The 21,536-nt window shown below is 45.3% G+C and overlaps 1 protein-coding gene across 1 annotated transcript in view; it reads left to right on the top strand.

The window, feature by feature from the left end:
- Positions 1–1,019: 1,019 nt before the first annotated feature.
- LOC135386871 (uncharacterized) overlaps positions 1,020–21,536 on the top strand; it is a 50,673-nt gene continuing 30,156 nt past the window's right edge. The window contains exons 1-2 of the mRNA XM_064616386.1: positions 1,020–1,189; positions 21,418–21,506. Of these exons, the coding sequence (XP_064472456.1) occupies positions 1,100–1,189; positions 21,418–21,506 (179 nt within the window). The 5' untranslated portion in view covers positions 1,020–1,099. The remainder of the gene's footprint in view (positions 1,190–21,417; positions 21,507–21,536) is intronic.

Below are 21,536 nucleotides of genomic sequence, written 5' to 3'. Positions count from 1 at the left end.
TTTTGTTGAAGATAACATGTAGCAGATGAACATAGCGTATATGTGGGTATCTATGGTCACTTGAGAGCCGCGCCGACGGGGGAAGGCGAGGGAAGGAGCCGCGTTCACCAAGGGGCACCGAAGGACAAGTCCCATACGCGCCAGGTTGGACATCAAAGCGAGAGTTCAGATAATATTTCATCTGATCTTCAGATGATCACTTGTATATTTTTATTTGCATACGCTTTGCTGCAGGGAGGTGAGGGGGGGGGGCGCCTCAGGTTCATCCCGACCCAGGCGGGAGCGTGCCTCGTGAAGGGCTGTGGATTGCATAACTAAGTTACACGAAGGCAACCATATTTTCATGTACGTTTGTTCCCTTTGTACTGTCAGCTACAGACAAGACGACCCATGTCAATATATGGATTATGCCCATCACCTATAGGGGTAATTGCTCATTCTTATGGAGTGACGTGAAACATTAATGGAATGGGGTGGCATGCCGTGACATGGATCACTTCCATATTGCAAGTATTTTCAGAATTTCCGTTTCGATAACATCAACTTATTAACAGAAATTGAAATATTCAGCGACGTCACTCCACGCACGTGCATCGCTTGCTCTCCGACAGTAGAAGACCAAGGCATCAGTTATGGGTGTCAACCATGTAGGATGATACCGCAATCTCTGCCTGAATTACTCAAAGCGTCTGTATGGTTTCCGCTATTCAATAGATTCGCGTTCAATTTTACAGACAAAGCATACATGCTTTATATAATTTAGATAATCTTAAGACGCTTGATGGTGACATTGTTTACACGTTTGCAACATGCGGTCTATTAAAGACATCAGATATTATGTCCCCTTTCAGAAATTAAGCACAGCTTACACCCGCGTGATGGAGCACAAAGGAGCAGTGTAGTGCGCGCAGCCTATTCCATACAGCGGATCGAAGTGAAATATTTTGCACTGCGAAGACATAAATAAAGCGATGAAAGGCAGGCAGGTGCGATCCTTCCACTCTGTTCTAGAACGCGTCTTCATTCGAACGCTGCACCGAAGCGGAGAGTCGTGTTCCCTTCGCACGGACGATCACCAGTTTCCGAAAAAAAAAAAAAAATGTACGACACTCCCGAGCAGCAATGGGAAAAGTGCAAGAAAGAACACTCCGATGCAGAGAAGAGTCCTGGCATTCACTTCAATCGACCCGTAAGTACCCAAATTTGTCGAGCTTGATATCTGGCAAAGTAATGCTCGGTGCAGGAAGCGCGGACTGAAACGGAAGGCGACATTTAAGTTCAACTAGAGGAATAAGACGGGGGAGTTGGTAATATAGTCCGTAACGTACCTGCAGGTGTCACTGTCGCACCTGTTCCGACCTGCTGTCCCGTCCGTTGTGCTGAAACATTCTGTTTTAAGCTCTGCTTAGAGTGTACTTCATGTATGCAGGCGTTGTCGTCGCTCGTTAAGACGAGGAAACGGTCTAGTTTGTGATTATCCATAACGTTGTGTTGTGTCTTTAGGCGAATAAAATCCCAAGCTGCTAGTGCGCCCTCGCCCTTGTTTACTGACCCTGTTTCAAGTGGGTGCCGTCGTTATGGTCGGCTGCAATATACGTAGATAGCTCTCATTGATGGAGAATCCGTGCAATCATGCCTTGCTTTTTTTATATTTCGTGTTAGCGCCGTACAGACGCTGACAGATGGAGAGAGGACGACAGGGAGCAATGGGGCACAGGAGGGTTCAGTACACTCGTTTCGAAAGTCTGTGGAAAACCCAGGGCAAACTCAGACAGCACAGCCGGTGGAAGGATCCGAAGCCAGCTCCTCCGACTTTCTAGCACGACCTTGGCGTGGCAATTATTGAGCTTTTACCTCCTCGAACGTGCCCCTGGTGCATTGGAATTCTATAATACAGTTAAAGGAAAGTCAATATAAGTTACTCCTACCAGGTCATTTTATTTCAGTGACAGGAGAGCGAGTGTTCCTGCCATGTAGTTACGGGAAACATTACACTATTTTTAGTGGCAGTAAAAATTGCTCAGAAGCACCTGGTAAGTCCTGGTCACTGAAGCCTCCTAATCATGGAGGAACACAGAGAGCCGTAGACAAAAAAAGAAAATGCAGCGGCGATTTAGCGGCAAATGCGAGAGAAATGTGTCAGCATTAAGCACCTTTTCCTGTCTTGTCACTTCCGGTCTAAACCCGACTTCTGGTTGTCCGCTTCCCGTCTATGCTTGACTTCCCGTAGTCCACCTCCGGTCTACACTTGACTTCCGGTTCGACACTTTCAATTACCGTATGTAAGTGCATTTAAATAACATTTAATTCCCTCAGTTACTTTAAATTACCCAATAATTACCCGAGGCAATCTTGCATTTTGTGTAATCCCCTTTAATTGCATTTATTTGCCTGAATTACTCTCAACTTCTTTTAATTGACGTTAATATACCTTTAATTATTTCATTACCCCCTGTAACCTGCGGTTACCTTCGGTTATCTTTAATGTCATTTAATAATTCTCTTAATCGCATGTACCTTACATTCATTACCTTTAAACTCAACTTTCTTGCTTTAATTGCTTTTAATTAACTCTAACTGCGTTCAGTTACCCTGACTCTTAATTACCTCTCACTACTTCAATTTCGAGTCATTTGCCTCCATTTACAATTACCTTCTTATATCCCCTTTACATGTCCACTTATACGTCTGCCTCCATGAGGATTCACCATCTTACATACGGACACACACACATACGTACACCTTTCTGCACTTTGACACCCATAATGCTAACGCATTAAAAGACAATATCATCAGTCTGCTGTCAGCTTACCTGCACCCTACCTCTACTCTTGCAAACCCTTGAAATGTGCACACAACTATGCACTAAAAATCAAATCGAAATATGCAGTCTTGTTCTTGCTCTTCTCCCTTGTTCTTGATATGAAAGCAATGCGTCTAATGCATAATTGACAAAATTTAAGCATTAAGCTGTCCATCCGGAGCCACCATTGAAAATATAATCGCTCTGCGATGTATTATCACTGCGTAGACAAATTTACAAAAATGGTCGCAGGAAACAGGCGGCTGATACGATAGTTGCGTGACGTCGACAAGTCCACGCGCCTGTTTGCTTTGTTTATGTCTTGTGAGCTCACGCGCCCGTCTACGTCACGAACCACGTTTCCGGGGGCCACGTTACGTCACGACGTTCCCTCGTTCTCGGACACGCTCCTTTCACAAGAGGACGATTTTTTAGACGTGTGCCGAAGAGAGACCTCGTGCGCGCTCCGTAGGTCGCTAGCACTCGTCATCCTTCCGCAGGAGCTTGTTATATTCGTTGCAGAATAGGCCGCAACGAAAAAAAAAGCCCCATAAGAGCGCACAAGAGATATAAGTCACACAGCTGAAGGGATGACTTTCCGCACTGCGCCGCAGGTGAAAACGCCGCCCATCTTCATATCGGTAAAGATAGTGGCTAACGCGAAGTGCGGCCTACCGACCACGTACTCGATACGAACTACGTACTCCGACGCCAGACGAGGGCGAGAGCCTTGAGCGCCGAGCTGTATGTAATAGAGGCTGAACACCACACCACTCTGAAATATCGCATATATTCGATTCTGACCAGAATTTTCGCGAAAGGGCACCCAAAGCCTTCCTGACACCAGCCAAACCTTCCTTGAAAGAAAAGAAGAAGAAGAACGCTCTCGCACCACGGCCATACGAATATATGGTTATGGTGCAACATGCACTATGCATGCATTTTCACTCGAAATATGCTATAGCGGGCTATTTTATTCCCCCCATTCCATCCAGCAATGGGGTAGAGTATCGCCTGTGGCGATGAAACTCCCCACTCTCCAAGGTCGAAAATAAAGTTGTTGTTATGCACCGTAGAACGCTTCTAATCTGCCCCAAACCCAGCCCAAAAGCGTTTCTACACCCTCCTGATACGAAACCTTTCGGAGAAAAAATATGCATTTACATGAGAGCCCGCTCTGCAGTAATGACATTACTCATCGCATGGGCTGAAAATTCATGCGTCGTCTGAAGCCAGTAGTTATGAATTGTGCCTGGTACATGAAAGGAAAATACCGAAACTGTGTTCTTCCGAGTGCTACTGATCCAAGAGGGAGACAGAGTTCATGTGGGTGTCTGCTGAACACACACTTCTTCTACGCTGCAGTTACTGTTGTCTGTGGTTATTCATTTAGATCACGCATACTGCTGCCGTCTCTCGACGAAATGATACGTAGCGATTTTGAGAAACACTTGTTACTATCACCGGCAATGTGTTACGGAGCAAAATCCTCATCGCGTCTCTCTATAGCACGGGCTTCAAACACCACATAGGACATAGTGTTATAAACTCCGGGGTAAATATAACATAACAAGTAATTTCGTTACTTCATAAATGTAACCCCTATTGAAAAGACCCGTCAGGTCTAATGTGTTATAGAACTGAGAGGTCCTCTCAGGCTGGTGGACCTCTCAGGCTGAGAGGAACTCTCAAATTGACAGGACCTCTCAGAAGCAAATGCCCAGATCTGACATCGGAACATCAATGTTCAATTTCGCCGTCTACGCTGCACCTGTCGTCGGAGCGGTAGAATCATACAGTGCTATGAAACACGAAATATCGGCGGCTTCTGTCCTGAGGCAACTCCCTTCCTACATTCTACCGGTTCGCTGGATTTCTACCCATCTATGATACACCAGAGATAGATACAGACAAGTGCATGTCACAAAACTCCACATATATTGAGTTCCTTTGGTTGTACAGATACACTCAAGGCATGCACACTGCTATCAGATTATCTAACAGTTATTGCAAATGTCTTGCAGAATTGTGAATATATAATATTTGTTGAAGGATCGCTCGCAAGAAACTACACGAAACGGTAAATAGCAGCAACAGAAACTAGATTTAGCACTTACATGTCTACGAAAGCATACAGTCATCATCAACACATACTGTCGTATTCCACAAAGCGTGAACTCATGGGAGACATATTCGCAATGTCCGTACAGTGGCGATGAAAAATATTCTTGAAGAGCTCTGCAGCGCGATGCACCATCTAGGTTCCCTTGCTTGCGTAAGACGCCAACTAACTGGCGAGATTGGGTTCTCACCACCTGTCGCTTCGTACGAGATTCATCTGTATGAAATACAATTTCAAAATGTCAGTGTAAGTCAATGTGTAGGCGTCAAAATATATAACATACCGTTTGCCACAAAGCGCCGTTGGTAACCTAACGTGGTTGGTAATCTTCCTATCGGCGCTCATAATGCGTGTCTGCGAACAGTGGTAAAAGCGTAACGTGAAAAGGAATGCATGTAACTCACAAAAACATATTTGACACATCGTCTACATACCTCAAAAACAGTTAGAATCCCGAAGACAAAACGCAAATCTGAATCCGCAAGTCTGAGAGGTCCCCCAAACCCCTCAGGGCTACATGAATGATTCTACAACGTCTTCCAGATTTTCTCTAAAAGGTCCTCTCAGACCCTTTGTGCCGCCTGAAAGGTCCTACCAGACCTTTCAAGATTTCTTGAAAGGTCCTCTCAGACCCTTCACTTCACTACACGAGAAAAAAGAAAAAGAAGGAGAAGACGAAAAGAGAAGAGAAGAAGTGATGGGTAATATAATGCATAACTTTACAGAAATAGACCACCTCGTCGCGACCCCCCGCGATTTGTGCGACGCTCACTTGGGGCTCATTCACACGTGCGTTTCTTGAGGCGGCGAAGCGTCCTCCAGACACGAGGCGTCTTGAACCGCTTTTCGAGAACTGCTTCGTGCTGCAGCTCGTGAGCGCGAATGCTAGAAAGGCATTCCATTCAGCCAATCGGAGAGCTCGCGGAGGGGCAGAAGTGTGTTCCGCCGCCGGCGCGCCTCCCAGCACAATAGAAATACAGCGGGAGGATCTTTTGCCCTTTTTTTGTGTGTGTGTGTTTGATGCGACTGCGTAATTCAACTCATTGTCACTAAAATTTGTTTGTTGTCTGAGGCTGCCTTTGCACAGAGCAACTTTTTCCAGCAACTATCAGCTGTTTCGGAGAGTCGGCCGACACCAGACACCTCTACCAATCGCTGGTGCACGAAATCTGCAGTAGTTGCTCGTGCATGGGCTAATCATCTAACGGAAAACTGCCACCAAACTCCCGATGGCGTGACATGATTTCTCTCGTGGCTTACTACCTGGCATGGGTTCAAAACCTGCAGGTGTAGCTGAGAGATAACGTCTTTTACCTAACGCCACACAAGCATACCAATAGCCGTTTTAAATGCGACTGCATTTCTTTAACGCACTTTCGGGCCTCGGTGAAGCGTAGCGTCAGTCGAGAGGGGCGCTTTCATTCCCGCGATGCGCAAATCCCCTGGTTTGGTTCTTTATCGCGCGCCTCGGCTGGTAACAAACGTTTCGGCGGGGGGAGATTTAGCAGATTGGAAGGTCCTTAAGATAGCGGTTCGTTACACACGATATGGCAAACATCTGATTCTTTTGAAGTGGCTGACATCTTGTTGTGAATAATTGGTTTGACAGCTTCCTTTATTCTTGGTAATTAATTGCTCTGAGGGACAAACATCCAAACATACAAACACAAGATAAAAATCTTTGGTCTGTTCCTTTATTGTATCGTATTCCTAGAGGGCTTGACGACCTGCTGAAACTCTGCACAGTACGTTTCATGTAATGTCGTCGACGTCGTCCGACACCACGGAGATAGTGTGAACGACGTACTGCGAAGCATTCACGCAAGTATAGAGCTCGCAGACTTGCCGCCACTGCTGCTGGAGATGCAGACGCGTTCGCTAAAGAAAATTAACGTAAGCGACGTGCCGCCAAGAATGCCAGGAAACGGCGTGCGGCAAAGCGCGCCGTTCTACCGTTGCTGCCGGAGGAGGGGCCGAAATACGCGTGACGCTGCATAAGTACCAAACCATACTAAACATCGAATTACTTCCGTATAAATATTCGTTGCCCGTCTAATCGTACTGCCGAACGGAACCGCCATTCGCACACTGGCCGAAGTCGAACGTAAACATCGTCGCGCAGAAACCCAGCGTGGGCGCCGAGCTGCACAGGAGACGTGCAATTTGGACATCGTTGGTGATGCGAACGTGCCGTCCCCACGCAACGGCACAACGATAGATTGTGTGTTCACGAGATTTGTTAAGCATGTTTCACACTACTCTGTTTCATTGCGTGCGGTCGTGGGCGAACGTTAGTTAACGTGCAATGGAAGCGTGCTGGACATTCCACAGAAGAACGCAAGGAGTTCTCCCGAGTTGAACCAACACCACTTAGAGGCTAAATAGGAGAAGGCCTCTCCTTGATTTCCTCTCCCGCGTCGTGACGTCACGCAGTCTCGTCCAGCTGCTTCCTTCGCTGCTGCCGGCGCCACGAAATTTTACATTGTTAAATACCTGCGTCCCACTGCGTGGGTGATTATTTCGTGACTGAATGAGCTTTTTAGCGTTGTAGCACGCTTGGTTGACGAGCCCGGGTGCCGGGGCAATGACGATACGGGTCCGAAACGGGGGAATTTTAATCCTTCAGAAGCAGCAAGGATGAGAGCAATCATAAAAGCTGTCAACTGTGCCCATTAGATTTTCATATTTGTTCAACTACCAGTGGACCTTAACTGGAGAATAAAGACTAGACTGCAGAATAAGGAAGAATAAGGAGATGTGCACACCCTTATGAAAATTTTCCAGATGTTCCAAATGTTTTTTGTATACGAACTGTCTACAGAATCCTGGGTTGGATGGATTAAAGGTTAATAAATCATGTGAACAGCTCCTATGTAGTTTTTATATGGTTCTTCTAAGAAATGGGCGCGGGAGTGGTGACAAATTAGTTAGCCAAAATCTATACAATCTCAAAAGCACATTGTTTAGAAACTGTATACATATTATATGCATAAATTCTATATAAACTATGTACAGGCAAAGAAAGCCCCCAAGTCTGCGGTAGATGAGTACCTGCAAGAACCCACACAAAACAGTAGGTAGCAGCAATAAATCACTTTATTCAACACTCACGAATACGTACCTTTCAAAGCATATCCATTTATCATCAACACACCTCAGTGTTGAATTCATGGGGGCACAAAATTGGTAATGATCGAACGGTGAACAACGACGAAAAAGAGCACACCTATGTCCTGGTTTCCGGTCCAACTTGTCTTTCAGCAAAAACACTTGTAAACCATGCCATGACGAGCAGGAGTCTCCAGCACATTGAACACCATGCTTGCGTCTCTCTTGCGGGAGACCGCTGCGTCATATAAGCTCAACCTGAAAGAAATATCGTTACAGAAAATACGATGGCAGGATACCCATGTAGAGTAGTGTAGAGACATATGGTATACCGTTTGCACAAAGCATACAGTCGCTAACGGTTTCATCTGGGGTTCTATCTCCCTGTCGTTGTGCTGATCGCCTGCAAATAGAGTAAAACAGACAATGAGAATGCATGCCGCAGTCGAACATATTACTTCAGAGTTATATTAATTACACACCTGAAAAGGCAAAAATCCTGAAGGCGAAGAGCGATTTGACTTCAGATCCACGTCTTCACTCTGACATTTCAAACCAGACTGACTAGTCTGCTGGTGTGGACTGGTCTGCTGGCTGTTAGGAGAAACGCTTCTACTTACCACAGTTGGAAAGTCAGACGCGTTGTTAGAACGACAACATCAAGTGGGAACAACAATACAAAGCCTCTAATACGCTGGAGGCTTAGTGGAATGCTCGAAATTATGCGAACTACATGCGGCGATGAGAAACGTCTGTTACAGTCATGGAGGAAGGAAACACAAGGAGCGGCCCCTCCGACAGTTTTCTATCGGGACGAGCGTAGCCGGCCTCGCATTGCATTCTGGGATGCTCCTGTCTACAACGTGACCGCACACGTGACCCTCCAGACACCATGGCTCCAGCAAAGCAGACGACGCGAGCTGTAGTTGTGTCGCAGTTCAGATGGCAGTATTACGTTGAACGCGTGCTTGCACTTCATTTCTGTGTGTTCGAATGTTTACTGCTCTATTACAAGACAAGTCATCGTGTGCCGAACGCAAAAGGAGTACGCGGGACCGGGAACATCACGTGTGGCAACGGTTACTGCCAACGTATGTACTTTTCTTGACTAAGTGGTAAAGAATGCCGTCCCATTTATCAGATTTGTACAACAACAGAATATATGAAATGAATCTTCGGCAGAGTTTGAGGTCCGAAATGAACAATTCAAGATGACTCGAAGACACACGGGCGACTAAAGCAAGTTACCGTGTACTTACGAACAAAACGTGTTCCCGTGACAGAGCTGCTTTCAGTTCAACGAGAGCCGCAGCCGGGACAGGAACACATTACCATACGTCGTTTCTACGACGGTGCTCACATTTTCACAATAAATTACTTTGAAAAAGCAAAATCATACGGGGAGCAGTGCGAGAAACAAAGCCTTACAAAACCGAAACCCGAGGGGATCACGTGGTGGACAGGAAGCAATGGCGATTTTGACTCGAGCGACCGCTAGAGGGTGGCTACGCTAGTCTGGATGGAAGAGCCGCTCCTTGTGTTTCCTTCCTCCGTGGTTACAGTAACCAAAGCGAACCGAAAACCATGCGCATGCGCGACAGACAGCGCCCGCTGGAGGCATGGTGAACAAGCAAGGGCGCGCGGGCGAGCCCGTGTTGAAATGGGCATGGAGCTGACGTCTCAGCTCAATGGATCGGCGGATGAGATATGACGACGGTAGAGTCGTACTATCTCTAGAGCTTGTGGCGGTTCTAGAATGTTTCGGACAATGCTGAACGATTTCGAAATCTCGGTCAACGTACGGCGCGTGAAAGAATGCTCAATGACATGGCACATTGAAAAAATGATGTAAAATTCATTGCCCAAGATTCTTCTGTTTTGGAAGCGTACATTATGATCGGGTTCAGAACGTCATTAAAATACTGTTACTGAATACAGACTGAATACGGACTTGTTACAAAACCGTCAGAAATTTCCGTATAAAAGCTGTATACAGTGTGCTTGATACAGAAATCGATAAAGGCTTGTTACAAAGCGATTAGTAATTCTTCTTTAGAAAATGTATACAGTGAGCTCAATAAATACTGTATCCAGCTTTAATCAAGTTTCTATCTGCTAAATTGGGAGTGAATTGGCTGGATAGGTCAAGGTTAAGACCTGTGTACAAACTAGAAAATCATTTTCATAAGGGCATATATTAATCCATATTTACTTCATGAACTACAGCACTGCATACAAGGCCTTTGTTGTAAAAATTCAATCTATATTCACAAAACATCAAGCTATGTTGACCGCAAGACTGGGAAGGAAGTCGTAGCGCGACTGAGGATCCCAAGGCTGACTCTTGATGGCCATTGAGCCACGTATATGTTCACCGCCTGCCCCAGTTATTTGTCTACTGCAAGCACATCACATCACAAGAGGCACCTGAGAGGGAACAAAAAAGCGAGTACTGAAGCAAATGCTTTGTAACGTCATGTGATGGAGTCAATGAGGACCCACTAACAAGGAAAGGGAAAAAGGGGTGAAAGCATTTCAGCTGGTCCTGGATGTGTTTCACTCACTTAAGTTCTCCACATTCTGGACAGTCGTCACAACTAAATAAAGTATAATATTCATATATATTCTAGGTGATGATTACCCACAAACACGGTTTCCTGTCAGAATGACCTAGTGGTAGGTTGTTATGTAAGACTATCAGGACATGCCAGCTGCGTGAGGGTAAGAAAGTCAGTGCTATCTCAACCCTCTCAAATGTATTAGACTAAATGGAAACCCAACCCCTATTTTACATTGTTGACCCCGTCCACTGCTAAAATGTGTCTGCAACAACTGGCTCCACCAAAAGATCGCTGTAATGTGTTTCAACTAACCAACCTTTAATCCTTCTAGCTGTAAACACGCTGTTGAAGAACAACACCAAGCTGCTAAAGGTCAGTTGCACAGGGATATAATCTATAAACAAAATATAATATATATATATATATATATATATATATATAAGTTGAAATAAACGAATGCGGTTGACCACGAAAAATAAAGGTATTCAATAAAGATCAGAAGTGGAGACGGTGCTTCTACAGGACAAGGAATAAAAGGGGAACTTTATTAAAAACTAAGAGGGAGTATTCGACGTTTCGACAGACAGCGGTGCTGTCGAAACGTCGAATACTCCCTCTTAGTTTTTAATAAAGTTCCCCTTTTATTCCTTGTCCTGTAGAAGCACCGTCTCCACTTCTGATCTTTATTGAATATGGACTGCATTTGTTTTTGTTGTTCACAAGAGGAAGCGTTTCCCAGCAACTCCGACCAACTCGAAGCAACGTCTTATGACCAGCTTCGAGTCGTCGTTCACACGTAGAAACTCGGCAGCTCTACCCACAGCAACCTTACGGCAATCGCAGGGTGTGGGTTCTAATGCATCTGGTGGAGCCTTTTATTATGCCGTTCCTTCTCTGAATCTGTATAATACTTTGTTGTTCTGGCGATTGACTATGCAGACAGAACCGCTTCGCAAGTATAAATTTGGATGAAGAGTCCGAGAAGTGTCGGTACAATCTCGACGTAGCAACAACGACGAAACGTGTTTGCAGGCTGGCGGCTCGGCAATGTGTGACGGGCTCCTCTCGGCCGCGCCGTGAACGCTTCTTGAACGTTTTTTTTTGTTTCTTTTTTTTTTTGGCAGCGGTGCTCTATGGAATGCACGAGTGAATGAGCCAGAACTGTGTCGTTCAGTGCACGTCGTCATAAATTTTGAGCTAGCTGTTCAGACAAGAAATGTAGGAGCAATAAAAGGTATTTCCACGCACGTAATTTTAAATTGCTCATTATATGAGCATTTTATTCGGATAATTCAGGGCTAGTTTCTGATAGCGAAGTTCATAATTATTTGCGAATGTCTCCAGTGTGAGATAGTCGGTATGCGTGGGAATAACAACGATTTAATATGAGCAACTAGGGACGGGACAATACATGTTGGAGCCTATGTCTCCAGACGAATCAGCCAGAAGAATGATCCAGGCCGAGCTCTCGCGCATCGTCTTCAGTGTCCGCAACCCAACCCACTAGCGCCACTACAATACCTCCCCCTTTAATAAGTAGAGCCATAGCGGTCTACTGAACGACGGATCCTCAAGGGGTATCGGCGTGTATTGTCGCCCGTACACTCTTAAAAATGAACTTCACCACATAGCACGCTCCTAGCCAACCATCACCCTGAATGACAACGTTCTCGCCCTCGATTTGTTGAAAACGGGAGGAGGAGCCTATTTTGTGCCCATTATGCACGGCACAAAATAGGCTCCTCCTCCCGTTTTCAACAAATCAGGGGCGAGAACGTTGTCATTCGGGGTGATGGTTGGCTAGGAGCGTGCTATGTGGTGAAGTTATCACCCTGAATGACAACGTTCTCGCCCTCGATTTGTTGAAAACGGGAGGAGGAGCCTATTTTGTGCCCATTATGCACGGCACAAAATAGGCTCCTCCTCCCGTTTTCAACAAATCAGGGGCGAGAACGTTGTCATTCGGGATGGTGGTTGGCTAGGAACGTGCTATGTGGTGAAGTTCATTTTTAAGAGTGTAGGAGCCGCTTCACTTGAAGGTGCGATAGCCTGTCCATCCCTCGGTGGTTGAACACTTAAAGGGTCTCTGACCAGAAGCTGGAGAGCCTTTTCCGCAGTGGCTACCGATAGAATACACAAAAGCAACTTCATATACGAAAATTCATGCCTCAACACCTCGTAGTTTTCGTAAACTCGAATTTTGAACATCGCGGTTCACGCCGACGCTGGCACACCTAGCGTCAAACCAAGAAAACGTACGCATATATAGAAAACTCATCTGGTCATCCCACCGGGATGACGTCAATCGCCCATGCAATCAGCGCGCAGAATGCCGTCACGTGATCGAGCACTACAACAACAACTTTCAGCAAGAACCAACATTTTTACGCCGATATACTGTTGTCACAATGTCTGGAAATGAAAAGTATGTATATACTTCGAAATCTACGACCTGTTTTATAACTGCGATAATCCAATTAGCGACTTCCGTGGAAAGAGGAGCTACGAGGCTACGAGCTACGACGACTTTCGGGATCCAGCGCGCTATTTCACTGCGTTAGCGTAGTGTGTGTATTTCCAAGTTTTCTTTAGTTATATCTTTTGGAACAACGACCAATTTATCGAGGTACAGTCCTTACTTCATTTGACGTGCCTGGGTTGTGTCGTCAAAGCGAGATTATTCGGCGGGCATTCAGTTCCGTACGATACTGCGCGTTCAACCGCAGCGGCAGGTATGGTTGGCAGCGCATTTTGCCAATCGTATTTGAAGAATGCAGACTATGAGACGGACCCCTCAGTTTGAGTACAAAGAACCTCCGCCTACAGCAGTCCGCAGTGAATCTATCTTCCAAGACTGTTGCATCTGGACGTGAAGAGGTTGGTGTCTTCTGTATAATTTATACAGTGATTACTCTCCTTGTGAGAATTACGTTGTGGCATGCAGATGTTAGGAGACCATGTACGCAACAAAGCAAAATACGGATTAAAGAAAATTGAAGTTTACGCGCTGAAATCAAAAGATTACTGTACAATTCAGAGTGTTGTTGAATGCAGCCATGCCAATTGCAACATTCATGCAGTATAGCAGTATGCAGCCATGCAGTAAGCAACATTCACAGAACGTAAAATGAAGCTGTGTATTCCGCATCTAGATGTAACATAATTGTCAAAGCAGTGTGCACCAATGTAGTTCATGACTTCCTTGGACAAGATGTGGAACCAATACAAGGCAGGGATCAGGTACAAGTTTTCTTCTATTTGTTTTCCTTATAATATGCAGCATACTGCACATAGTAAAGAAGGGTTCTGGATTCTAAACCAACGCAGTTGAAATCCTTAGTTTACCCCAAGCTGTACTATTGTTGTCTAATCTGGGGAAACACCACAGAGGGCAACTACGATAAAATTGCAGTGCACAAAAAAAGAAAGAAAGCCTGGTATACGACAACCATGTCTACAGGTTCTCTACAGGTGCAATGTGCTGGACCCTCGTTGCAAAGAGGCCCACCAGTGGTGCCACTACAATCCATCCATCCAGCCCCTCAGCTCCTTCAACACATGCAAAATACAGTAGACAAAGCGTTCACTTGGAAATCAGACATTTACACAAAATTGCCTTGCAAATTCAGGATCTTTTAGCGCCATCCCAAACACTTGCCATTACGGTATGAAATCCATCACTGTACCACCTTACAAGGTTCCACTGCTACGGACCAACTACCAGAAATCAGCAGAAACTGTTCCTCTTCCGAACAATTTTTTTCAGCTGATTGGAAATGGCCTTCCTGTGTCCAGTTTCAAAACAGAGTTACACAAACTTGTTGAAGCGTTATTAGAGACAGTCCACTGTGTTATGTATTTTTGTGTGTGTGTGTGAAAATGTGGACAGCTCGGTGCAATTGTGTATTTTATTTATGTGGTTGTGATTTGCTGTATGCTCGTAGTGGTAATATCTCAGTTATCGCATTTATATGGCTTTTTTTAACAATGTTAGGGTGATGACTTCATGGAAGTGGAAGGAACAGGAGAGGAAGACATCTGGCAATGGTCATGACAGTTGTCCGTCAGGTACGAGACCAATTTCTTTTATAAATGTGGCATATAGAGTGAAGTTGTTACTAACAAAAAGTTTCTTGTTCCCTTTAAAGGAATCTACAGGTGGTGAGCACGCGTAAGGAATTGACATATCTCAATACAACTTAGACCTGCCTGTTGCATATGAGATGTGTGACTCTACTTAAACAAACAACCTTCTGCAGGTTCGATGCATGTATATTTCGAAACATGAAAGACAGAGTGCTAAAAATATATCTGAGGTGAAAAATTGAGCAGTTCACTGCAGTAATTCTATCGATTTATTTTCAGCATTTTGGGAAAAATATAGTGATGGCAAGATTACCTGTGTTGTACTGCCATACCATCTGCTATTGGAGTTCCATGTCCCAGTTATTATATATAATAGCTGTTTGAGGTTATTACATATTTATTATGCAAGTTTTGTACCTGTGAGTTCCTGTAAATGTGCTCTGTGGTGATCATACTGGACAGAGAGCTATGCCTGTATAATAACAGTGACTAATGTTCTCCTGCCCATAAACCTATTCCTAGGATACATCTGCACCCTTGGAAGTCACTGGAGAGGCGTGTTCGCTTAGCTCAATTGGTAAGGGCCCTGGATCGGTAATACAGAAGATGTGGGTTCAAGTCCTACTACTGGCTAACCTTTCCAGTGACTGCCTTCTTTCATCATTCATTTCTTAGGCACTTGATGCTTTGTATGTATTTGCCTTTTCTATGTGTTCCAGTCTCAGAACATCAACTGCCATGTTCAAAAGAACTGGAATATGCCTCTGCAATCTGGAACCCATCCCAACATTTCTTAATCGACAAAGTAGAATTTGTACAGAACCGCACGGTTTGTTGCTCGTGATTATCATCCTTTTTCCAGCGTCTCAGCCATTAAAGCCAAACTCTTTCTCGCTCCTTTGATTACCAGATGAAAGGTATCAGGCCTGGCATTCTTTCATAAGTTATATTACAGTCACACTCCTCCCCACCCCACTTACTGTCAATCCCCTCACAAGTTACTTCCAAGACTTGATGACTCGCACAAAGTACTTGCTCCACCTACACAAACAAAAATTCCTCTACTCTCCGCACCAGCTGATGGTGTCAAACTGGAATGACGTTCCTGCCCACATAGCATCAGAACAAAATGTATCGTCATTTATTTCCAAGTGCTATGATCGTTTTCAGATCGAATGAATTTCTTTGTGGTGAGTGAACGAATTTTGTGTACATCATTTTGGTATTTGTCTTTTTTGGATAAAAAACCTCCCGCATTTATGTAAATCCCTTCACCAAGGGTCTTTAAGTAAACAAATGAATGAAGAACTTCGTGATACTTTCATAATTGGAGCATTTTTAATGCCTATTTTAAAACAGTGGCTGCTAAAAATGTGTCAGACACCGTTACAAAGGCTGCCGTCTGTCAGGTGAATCATGATTTTTCCCAGAAGCCCAATGTATAACGCTGCATCACATATACTATTTTCGAGCAATCTCTGCAGACATATTATGAAGATATTATCTGAGTGCCACAATAAACTATATGAACCACATTTCATGTTACATCATCTTTGACTAAAACATGCCTATTTGAGTATTCGAGCAGCCCAAGATACAAAGCTTGGTTCCTCAAGGTCTACATCCTACTTTAACTGGGTGTGCACTTTGCACACAAAAGGAAGATTGAGAATGAAAAAATGGCTAGGAAGCAAGCGAACTGGGGTTTTACATCATGCATGGAAGATTGAGGTTTTCGATAATCAACTTGTGTAGTGAGCACTTCTGGAGGATTGAGAGCAGGAACAGAGGTCACACACAGGGTAACCTGCATAACAGTCTGATTTACTTCCACATAACCATAATTAAAATACTTGAGGTGCCTAAACAATACTGTTTGGGTGCTATCAGGCAGTAAGAGTTCGAACAACACTTACGACATTGACTGGATTGGTGGACAAAAGGATGTGTCAGAACAGGATTGGATTTGTGTCTGTGGTGGAATTGAGAGCCCATTGTAATTCTTACCAGGCTGATGAGATGGTGCTTTGTGTCAGGGGTCAGCACAGTGGTTTATCCAGAATCCCAAGCATGGAGGAGTGTTGAAAAAAGTTCGGGGGGAGGGGGGTCATTATTATAGTTGCATCATTAGTCTACAGCTGAAATTGCAAGGGCACCCCCTGTAGGGGGTACTTCCACCTAGTAACTTGGGTATTTAAAGCATGTAGTAGTTACTATGGGAAAGGCTTTATGTATCCTGTTCACCGCGCAGACTGGTATAACGATTCTCTTGTTTTTTTTTCAAGTTTGTGCAACATCCATCTCACGAACTGTTGGTATGTAGTGTACGTATCTATTTCCTGTATGAGACAGGCAAGCTTTGAATAAAGCTAAAGCTAGTAGGACGTCGAGTATTAATTCAGCTGCACTCTTTCTGAATAAGTGACGAACAATAACGAAAAGTTCAGAAAAACTATTTTGTATTGAAACCAACCAGCATGATTGTGCATGAGACACGTACGCTTCTTACTTGTGAATATGAGCGCTAGGTTCGTGCTGCCCTCGAAGTTCTAAATATGCTACTTTAAGAGCAGCTCCTTGCAACATAAGCACTCGATTTCTTTCGGCATTATTATGCAATGAACCACTCCGGCCCCTTTACACGGCGCCGTCAAACATGAAATTTACACAAGCTGTTCATGTGCTACATCGTGATGGATGCTGAAAGCTCATCTAACAGTCTGTCGTTGGAACTTCCTCTTCATGCAGAAGTCGATTCGCGGCTCAACATTTCAAAAGCAAGGCCTCCAAACTCTGCTGCACGTAGCAGGTGCCTCTCAGCTGCTGAAAGGTAGCTGAAAAGCTGACTTGTCGACTCCGCTGTGCTTCCGCGTCCATATTGAAAAGGCACCCAGCAATACGGAAGTTGCGGAAACCACCCGAACTTCCGGTGTGGACTTTCCACCAATAAACGTCGCGGCCGTTTGACGTCATACACATGGGAAAACCACTGCATAATAGCTAGAGTTTTGCGCAGATCGCACGAGTTGAGGGCAGAAATCGAAACCGCTTTTCGGCTCCTTGTTTGGAATAGTTGGCGGCTCCGCAGAGGCGAAACGTTTCAGTTGTAACTTGGAGGCACCATGTAGGTTCGTTATCCATACAACCAAAGACATTGACCAGGTTCTGGTCAGAGACCCTTTAAGGACGTATGACGATTTCCGTCACTCAATGGTGGTTCCTCCACTTCGGGGAACGGCAAAGGAAATTCCGGTCCCTCGAGCACAAGATCTTGATCTGCCGTTGTCTTCGAAAATCCGCTTTCCCACGATTCCAAACATCCCCTAAGCTTAAGATTGTCCTTATGTACTCGATGAATCTTCCCATCAGCATCTCGCACATGGAAGATCACTCTCCCTTCTTTTTCCATAATTTTTCCGGTTTTCCAGTGACCTTTCCTCTGTGGGTCAAGCATCCACACGCATGCGTCTTTTCCAAAAGATCGGTCTCGTGCACGTTTATCATGACAACGCCTTTGTCGCGCTCGGGCACCCGCATCCCTTGACGTAGGAATCAGAGAAAAATCAGAAGGTCTAACAGGGTCCAACACAGACCGATAGTGCCTGCTGTTGAGCCGCTGGCACGGTGGACGACCTGTAGATGCATGTGGCGTTACACGGTATTTGAACAGGAACTCTCTGATATTTTCTCTCCCCACCATAGCGGAGCGAGATAGCGCCGTTTTAAACGTTCTTACGAAGTTTTCAGCTTGTTCGTTAGACTTCGGATGATATGGAGGCGTACGAACGTGATGAACTCCAAGTTCCGCAAGGAAGGTCGTAAACTGCTGACTGGTGAAGACAGGTCCATTATCTGTCACCAGAACCTGTGGAAGCCCATGCTGCACGAAAATGTCTTTCATGGCATCTATTGTTTTCGTCGCTGTAGTTGCTGCCATAGGCACCACCTCTGGCCATTTACTGAATCCGTCAATTATTATGAGGTAATGTTTCTCATGCAACTCAGCGAAGTCCGCGTGTAGCCGAAACCACGGTTTCTCTGGCGGCTCCCATTGATGAAGCGGAACCGGGGACTCCTGGGCTGCGATGGCTGCACACTGATGACAACGTCTCACTGTGGCTTCAATATCTTTATCGAGGCCTGGCCACCACATGTATGAGCGGGGAAAGCATTTTCATCTTTGTGTGCTCGACATGGCAATCATGAAGGGTGCTCAGAAGTTGCAGACGATACTTATCAGGAACTACCGTACGTAATCCGAGAAGTATGCACCCTCTGTGAGTCGTCAGCTCCGCTCGTCGTTGAACATATGGTGCGAACTGAGGTTCAGTTCTCTCAGGCCAGCCGTTTGTAATAAACTGAATTACTTCTTTTAAACAGGGATCTTCTTGTGTCGCTTCAGCAATCCGCTTCGCGATGACCGGAAGGGTAGACATTCGAAAATCATTTGCGATGTTTAATGTCGACTTGAACTGGATGTCAAAAGAATAACTCATGAGGATGATAGCCCAACGTTGCAGACGGCTTGCTGTAGTAACGGGAATGCCTTTGGACGACCCAAAAATCACTGTTAGAGACTTGTGGTCTGTGAAGAGCGTAAACCTCCTCGCCCAAAGGTATTGGTGAAATTTCTTGACACCAAAAATTATGGCGAGAGCTTCCCGTTCTATCTGAGCCTACCTTGATTCGGCGGGTGTCAGAGTCTTTGAAGCATGTGCGATCGGACGATCTGCACCGTTAATACGGTGGTAAATGACGGCCCCAAGTCCTTTCGAGGACGCATCCACGGCCAGAAATATTTCCTTGCGCGGGTCATAATGTGTCAATACTTCGACTGAAGTCAATTTCTTCTTAATCGTCTCGAAAGCTTCAACACACGACGCCGACCATTGCCATGGCACAGATTTCTTAAGCAAGTTGTTCAGCGGAGCACACACGTCTGCCAAGGAGGGTATGTATTTGCCGTAGTGCTGAACCATGCCCAGAAACGAACGTAATTCCGATACTTGCGTGGGAGGCGGCATGTTCAGTATCGCGGATACCCTTTTCGGAGATGGTCGAAATCCCTCCGCTGTAACAACATGACCAAGGTACTCAACCTGTTGCTGCATGAACGCACACTTCTCTTTTTTCAGTGTGAAGCCAAATTCACGTAGTTTTCCAAGTTTTGGTGGTCGTTCTCGCCAGTCACAATAATATCGTCCAGATACCACGCCACTGAGGGTATTCCAGCGATCACCTGTTCCACGATACGTTGAAACACCGTTGGGGCAGACGCGATTCCGAACGGCATTCGGTTGAACTGATAGAGGCCCTTATGAGTGTTGATGACTAAGATTCTCTTCGCATCTTCTTCGTCCAGCTCCATCTGGAGATAGGCCTCGGACAAATCTAGTTTGGAAAATTTCTCGCCCCCGTTTAGCGTTGCCAAGAGTTCCCCTGGCCGTGGTAGGGGATATTGCGTAATCTCGATCTGGGGATTCACCGTAACACTGAAATCTCCACAGACTCTTACAGCCCCATTAGGCTTTGGCACGACAACAATAGGAGTGGCCCATTCCGAGACTTCGACAGGTTTCAAAACGCCGGTCTTAACTTGGCGTTCCAGATGAGCTTCAACTGCCTCACGAGTCGCAAAAGGAATCTGGCGGGGCTTAAAGAACCTTGGTCGGGCGTCCTGTTTGAGATGAAGATGCACTAAGGTCTAAGTACATCTTCCCAGCTGACAGCCAAAAAGTTCTGAATACGTTGCCAATATTTTCTCCAACGCCAAATTCGAAGTGATCCGGTCCACTCCCACTCCTCCAGATATCTTGCCAACGAATAGCTCGTTGAGGTTCACGCCAAGCTTACGAATCCACTCTCGTAAGACTACTCTTGAAAAGACCGCGTGGGTTCGGATCCCATCCTCGTCGCCAGTTGAGATAGTCGGTATGCGTGGGAATAACAACGATTTAATATGAGTAACTATGGACGAGACAATACATGTTGGAGCCTATGTCTCCAGACGAATCAGCCAGAAGAATGATCCAGGCCGAGCTCTCGCGCATCGTCTTCAGTGTCCGCAACCCAACCCACTAGCGCCACTACACAGTGTTGTGTCGGAAATGCGGTGGATAGTGTCGATCTTCGTGCTAGCGTATTCCATTCAATAGGCTCGTATTAGGCGTGCTGAGGCGCTAACAACTTTACGAAATCATTTAACGTTCCATGAAAAACTAACAAGTTTAACTGTTCCGTATTCGTGAGACACAAGTTATCAGCTGTACCTGTCTTCGAGACTACTTCACACTCGCGAATGAGATGACCGATATGCTGTTAAGAAGAGGATGGACACGTACAAAAAAGTCCTTCGTCGTGTATGACACGCCGTTCGGAGAGTTATCCTTCTGTTTAAAGGTTTTTAAGTTCATGGCGTGTCAAGGAAACAAACAGGAGGTATTTCGGAGCATGGAACCTTGTATGAACCAGAAACTTCTAACTTGAAAGCCCGTGAAGTATACAAAATGTTACAACGTAGACATATGAGAACAATCGCTTTCGTGGGCGTGCGCAAATGACGATAACCTCATAAATTGAACACCGGCTTTGGGTGATGGATAATGAAATACGTTGCTATCTACAACAATTTTTCTTACCCTCGTGGCCACGTAGTTTTGCTTTCTGAGACATAACATAGCGTCGCATGGCAGAAATGCCCACAGTTTATTTCATGGCTCGTATGCATTCTTTTCCAGAGCACTCCGTTCCAACTTGTGATGCCAGGAGGAATTGAAAAGTTTCAGAGCATCCATTTCGACATGACGCTCTCCGAAGAGATGACGACGTGAGCACATTGATAGCGTGGTGTACGCCG

This window comes from Ornithodoros turicata, chromosome 3, assembly GCF_037126465.1.
Source record: "Ornithodoros turicata isolate Travis chromosome 3, ASM3712646v1, whole genome shotgun sequence".
Taxonomy (NCBI): domain Eukaryota; kingdom Metazoa; phylum Arthropoda; class Arachnida; order Ixodida; family Argasidae; genus Ornithodoros; species Ornithodoros turicata.
The sequence above is the reverse complement of the archived record's forward strand: the minus strand, read 5'-3'. Positions and strand labels throughout refer to the sequence as shown.